Raw genomic sequence first — 6,002 nt, 5'->3', positions numbered from 1 at the left:
ACTAAAACTTACATTTATGTTAATTAATGTACGTACGTACACTGTGCAATTATATTTTTTAAAACTTTTTTTTTTTACTTTTTTTTTTTTTAAATTTTCTATTCTATAATTTTTTTTATTTCGGTCGCGGCAAATTTGAAATTAACGTGAATGTTCCTGTATTTGTGGGATTTCGTTACGCGGGCATTTTGCCGTACCATGGGCAGAAATATTGCCGTTAAGTGCCTTCGTAACTTGAATTTTTCGTTAAATGGGGTCTTCGTAAGCCGGGGTTCCACTGTATTTATGTGAAGATCACATTTAACACATCCATGATTTGCAGAAAAAAGTACAATGCCAACATTATCTTCTGGCGACTGGACTGGCTGAGCACATCCACATCCACCACCCCAACCTCATCCCCTTTACTTTCCACTTGACTACATAAAAGTCACACTACTTTGTGCACTGGCACTAAACATTAGAATTTGATATACCGTTAATTTCAAGGTGCTGAATAAAGGCTTTCTACCAAGATACTGTGACATAAAGCACAAGTTCAAGCTGAACCGTCTCACCTGCCCACCATTTCCTCCTGCTCTATCATTAATCATGTCTCTTTGTTATTGTGGGCTCCCAGCCTTAGATCAGATCTCTGCCTTGAATTTTTAATGCCTTACGTGTCCTTACCTATTACTTGCTCCCTCTCTGGTCCAGAGGTTGATCTCAAGAGCCCTTCTGTAGGCAGCAGAGCCAAAACCATCACACTTATATGCAGCTATTTTAAGTAGTCATTTCATTTTAATGGCAATGTTCACGTCCATGGAGGCTGTGTGATCATGTAATAGAGAAAAAAAATAAAGTCGAGGAGATTTGGATGGCGAAAGGGCCTAAAGCACAAAGCATACGTTCAAAACTGAAATCCTGGGTAACACTCCAGTCTCATACGTCATGCTGTTTTTATGATGCACCTTAATCTTTCACTAATCTGAACTATATGATCTCCAATGCAAATACTGTAAGAACATTTCCTCAACAGCACTTTTTTTTACAAACCTATCATTTTAACCCAATTTGGATTTAGTAATTTCATGTGCCTGGGCCAGTCAGATAGCTGTAGGATATCAAAAATGTTAAGTGCGAATGCAACCAAAAAGCCTTTGAGACGGATTTGAAATTCACTGTTATCTGGTTGGAGGTGGCTTGAAATGTAGAGCCAGGTGTACAATGTACATGTGCAGTAGAGACTTCTGCTGACCAAACCATCAGCCATGTGCTAATATAAGTTGGGATGAAAGGTTTTGATCGGCTCTTTTTTGATTTTCTAAATGTCATAGGACGGGATGGATCATTCTGCACGGGCTGTGGCCCTCAAAAATGATTCACCTTTTTGCTTCCGATTATTTCACAGTGTAAGCCTATGGGGTAAAAGTGTTTTAGGCCGGTGTTTTAAGCCTGGTGCACTCCTGGGGCTCAGATCCCCAGTGTTAATGGCAGTGTTTGTCTATAGCTTGTCATCCATAAACACAATTTATCCATGTGTTTGTGTTAAATTATATGTTGAGTGCTAAGCTCTTAATTGTGTGGTGTTTACAGGCAGTTAGAAAATAACTTCAGGTGCTGTTTATGGACCGGATTTGCACGTAGACTTGTAAAACCAAGATGGATTGCAATCAGATTTCTGATCAAGTTAACAAATATGTCATTAAAGGGACATGATGCAAGATTTGTGGGTTACTGTTTCTAAAACAGGCAATTCAAAGAGGGTTGTCGAGTCAAGGTCATCACAGGCCAATGCTTTGAGTGCCACCAGACCAAAGTGTTGGTATTTTGTTGACCTTAGATTCAGACTAATTAGCTGTTAATTTTATCTGGATATGATACACTCGATCAGTTGCTATGTTCAAATACACATCTGTAGTTTTTTGTCATAATCTGGTTTGCTCCGAAATCCATTGTCCTTGTCCTTGTTGTATGATGAAAACTGGCATTCCTTTAATATCAGCAGGCAGCAAAGTCAAGTCACTTGCTGTGTGCTGTCAGTTCAAGGATTCACAGTGTGCTGAATCGAGTGTCAGAGGCACCCTGAACTCCCAGCGCCACAGGCCAGTCCAGCACTCCTCAAACACCCTGAGCTCATGGTTTGAGAGTCGAAGATGACATTCCATCGGTGAGGTGAAAGGGATGTCAGACAGGATAATGTGCAGACATAAGGCTCGTTTCTCAATTGCATAACTGAATTTCATTTTACTTTACAATGATGGTATAGCTTCTTTTAGTCATTCAGGCACGGATAAAGCTGTCCAACAGAACAAATTAACATTGATTATGGTAAACGCATTTACTAAATTGTTGTAAAATAGCTTAAATACGCTTCAGCTCTGTGGGAGCTGAAGAATAAATCAAATATAAAAACCACCTGTGGTGCACTGTGGGGAGCATAGAGTGAGTCAGCATGTGCTTTGCTAGTGGACAGTTCATATTTACTGATAATAGAAGGTGTTTTCACACACATTCTCTCACATACACACTAACATACACAAAAGAATGTTGTGTTTTGTCAACTGCTAAAGCAACCCAGTTGTTCTAACTATCTAGTTAAACCTGGTACACCTGGTTAAGATACCAGGTTCATGTGAGTGAGTGACACAATATATTCATGCAATATATCTGACAAACAGCACTGTCAAATTATTATTATTATACTATTGCACACATTGCAGGATAGAGAAACGCATGTACATAGCTTTCTCTAATGTGTTGGCTACACTATAGGTTCTATCATTACTGTAATCTTAAGTGTATATTGTTGGGCTTAGTCGTCCATTTATAAGTTTGGACTGTTGCAAAGCACAAAAAAAAAAAAAAAAATGTTTGTTTAAGCAGGGGAAATTAATGAAGGTCTTCTAAAATTAAAAAGATGAATTGTTTTTTCTCTTCCAATTGTTTGATAGAAAATAAGAGAATAACAGCGTCAATCCAGTTCAGCTGAAAGGTCACCTTCACACCAGGGCGTTCTGGGTCAGTCTGACGTAGAGCTGCAGTCAAAGTCACAGTTTATAGAACACTAGGACAAGACACAAAGGGAGGTTGTCCGAACGGCCTTGAAAGTATTGCAGTACCTACGCAGGCTCAGCCACCATTCATGCATTTAAGCATGAACAAGTGGCTGTCGTGAGGAATACATCTGGGGCTTTAGAGTTTTACAGTAAAACAACCAGTGAGCAAACATTAAAATCATAATTCAATGCAACTTGCAACTGTGAATTCAGTTTTAATCAAACAACATGGAACCTTAGTCTCCCTTCTTGGCTATGGGTTTTTGGCCTTGTTTATTTTCTGTTCCTTTCTTCCCTTGTTGTTTCTCTATGGAAATCTGATGCCATTTCAGTATGTCCTCGTGGTCTTGGAGGAAGATCACGATCTAAGAAGGAGACAGATGGAGACAGTTAGACGATCGCTCTCTGTTGCTTTGCGTCCACCTCTGCACCGTCAGGGCACGTACCTTGTCCAGCTGCGTCTCCGTGTCATTCACATCCACAGCTTCTTCTTCTTTAACACCGGAATTTGACATGTCATAGAGGTTGAGGGTCGCCATCTTAATCTGTCCCAGGAAGAGGCTTTCCCTTGCTGTTGTTTTCACAATATAGATCCAATTGTTTTCCTGTGGACAGGGACAATCTTTTAGCAGTGTTCAATCTGGTGTTCTGACGCCAGATCGTGACTCATGTCATCATGTCTGGTACCCATGTTTGAGTTTCAAAAAGCGCATCCTTCAGCTCCTTGTCGAGCTGGGAAAGCTGGTTGTTCTTCTGCAGCTGCAGCGAACGATGCCGGTCCTCCAGAGTCCGAAGGGCCATCCTCTGCTGGGTGTCCTGCTCCATCGCCCTCTGGTTCCTCTGATAGAGCTTTTCTTTGAGGGGGAGGAGACTCGCCAAATAACCTGTGAACCTCTCTGCACTGTCAAACTTGAACACACACAAAGATCACAGCTGTAGCCCCAAAAGTTAAAGATGACACTTTCTTGGCTTTCTCTTGGCCAATAAGTGTGTACATTTGAAAAGTACTGCGTGTGTGCGTCTGCCAATAAGCCATCATGAAAAGTGGCGGCATACTAATATGCTAATTCCACTTCAGGAGAGACTTGATTCTGCAATTAGGCTGAAAGAATATGTGCATATATGTGCAATCTTTCATCTGACGGTTTTAGTAAACGGATAACAAGCTTTTGTGAACAGAATATTGCTTGACGATGAGAAAAAGAAAAAAAAAAAAGATTTAGTCACATGTAAAAATCCTTGCCTTACATTTCTCATCTTGGCTGCCCGCTCCATGACGTCCCTGTACACTCTGTGGCTCTGCACCTGGCGCTGCAGCTCCCGGTTCCTCTCCATCAGCTCAACATACTCCTCCTTCAGCCTCTTAATCTCTGCGTCCTTTTGAATGCCCTCTTTCCTCTCCTCCTCGGTTTTCTCAGCAGTTCTGCAAATTTCTTCATGCTACACAGGAGGAGGTAGGAACAACTGAAATCTAAAATCTCCAGTCTGTACAGGAGTTGTGTGTGAATTGGTCCCCATACTGTACCTTGACAAACATGTCATAGCTCGAGCACAACCCCTTCACCTCCTCAGCTTTCCTGTTCAACTCTTCTATGCGCTTCAGCAAAGTCTCCAGCACCAAGGCAAACACAGTAGTCAACAAGTTACATTAGAAATATTTATGATAGTTTGATTAATAATTTCTGACAGGATATTGAAATGATATTAAAATGCTTGGTGACTTAAAATCATGTTCTTCTTATAATGCAAAAAAAAACCATCGCATTTGTATTTTTCATGACTTTAAGGACATTCATATATAAACAAAATCATTATAAAAACTGAAAAGGGTTCACTCTCATAAATCCCTGATATATGGACACCTACTAAGTGGATCCAGTCAAATTGTCTGTTCACCGTTCTAAATTCTTTCACTAGTTGGCGTATCAGCCTGTCTCTAAAATGAGTAACCATAGCAACGGGAAGGCAGTCAAACACCTTTTCCCATCCAGTCTTATGCAATGAGTTGTTTGTTTTAGCTGTTACTGCTAACTCCACACCTGTGTTTTCTCCTCTTTCTTTGCTATGAGTTCGTCCAGCTCATTGTCTTTCTTCTGGAGGTCATGGTAGGCTGTGCTGTAGTTCTCCACGAACGAAATCAGCCTGTTCACACGCAAGCAAGGTAGAAAATTAGTAACACTGACTGCTCAGATTGTGTCAGACAGCCGTCACACACTCTAATACACTCACCTTGAGCGCTGCTTCTGACGGACAGTCCTGGAGTTCATGACACTTGGTTGTCTTTGTACATATTTCTTCCTGCTATTATCTTCCTACTGATATCTTTGTTTGCAGTCAGCATTTGCCTCCATCACTGTTTCTGTGGTAACCATTAAAAAATTTCAATGCAAATAAAACAACTTAAAAAAAAAACAGATTTTTATTTTCATTCAAATGTTTGTCTCCTCCTTGTGACAGTTGCTGTGGCAACTCCTCTCTCAAAGAATTTTGATGAAAAATGCAACTACAGGTGTGTCGGTGCAGGGTGTCTCAACAAATGCAACATTTAAAACACAGGTCTACTTCAAAATGTGTACATTTATTTAGCAAATCAATTGCTTTTAGAAAAAGTTGATTAATCAGTAGAGCAGTCATTCCCAAAGTCCAGTCAAAGCAAGAATAAGCTGCTCTACTCTTTTCACTATTTACGTTAATTTCTGACAGAAGACTACATTTTATTGATAGCAACAGGTCAATTAAAGTGAACAGTAATCAATATAGGCTACTTCTTAGTTGCCCTTGGATATAGTCCCCATACTCCTTTAAAGATATGTTCCAGTTTGTGAGTAGTTGCGTTTGGAGTAACATTATAAACTCTGTGAAATGGTGACCATGACAAATTCTTAACTACTTAGGCCTTCTTGTTAATCTGACATACAAAACATTGAAGTGAGATGATTTGAGTCCACTCATATGAAGTGTCTG

General features: G+C 40.1%; 1 protein-coding gene across 1 annotated transcript; it reads right to left on the bottom strand.

Moving 5' to 3' along the window:
- Positions 1-3,233: 3,233 nt before the first annotated feature.
- LOC119007512 (coiled-coil domain-containing protein 42 like-2-like) lies at positions 3,234-5,426 on the bottom strand. Its single transcript, XM_037077261.1, has 7 exons — positions 5,268-5,426; positions 5,078-5,180; positions 4,564-4,647; positions 4,287-4,478; positions 3,726-3,947; positions 3,485-3,643; positions 3,234-3,403 (listed from the first exon to the last, which is right to left on the bottom strand). The coding sequence occupies exons 1-7, from the start codon at positions 5,303-5,305 to the stop codon at positions 3,275-3,277; spliced, it is 927 nt and encodes a 308-aa protein (XP_036933156.1). The 5' UTR covers positions 5,306-5,426; the 3' UTR covers positions 3,234-3,274.
- Between the last annotated feature and the right edge of the window lie 576 nt (positions 5,427-6,002).

This window comes from Acanthopagrus latus, chromosome 18 (assembly GCF_904848185.1).
Source record: "Acanthopagrus latus isolate v.2019 chromosome 18, fAcaLat1.1, whole genome shotgun sequence".
Classification (NCBI taxonomy): Eukaryota; Metazoa; Chordata; class Actinopteri; order Spariformes; family Sparidae; genus Acanthopagrus; species Acanthopagrus latus.
This window is presented reverse-complemented; position numbering and strand designations above follow the sequence as displayed.

What these genes read in the sequence shown, in the direction of transcription:
- LOC119007512 (XM_037077261.1), bottom strand. Translation starts at nt 5,305, where the DNA reads ATGAACTCCAGGACTGTCCGTCAGAAGCAGCGCTCAAG. An exon ending in CGTCAGAAGCAGCGCTCAAG is followed by an intron (nt 5,181 to 5,267) that starts GTGAGTGTATTA and finishes GCGTGTGAACAG; the next exon opens with GCTGATTTCGTTCGTGGAGA. An exon ending in AGAAAGAGGAGAAAACACAG is followed by an intron (nt 4,648 to 5,077) that starts GTGTGGAGTTAG and finishes TTGGTGCTGGAG; the next exon opens with ACTTTGCTGAAGCGCATAGA.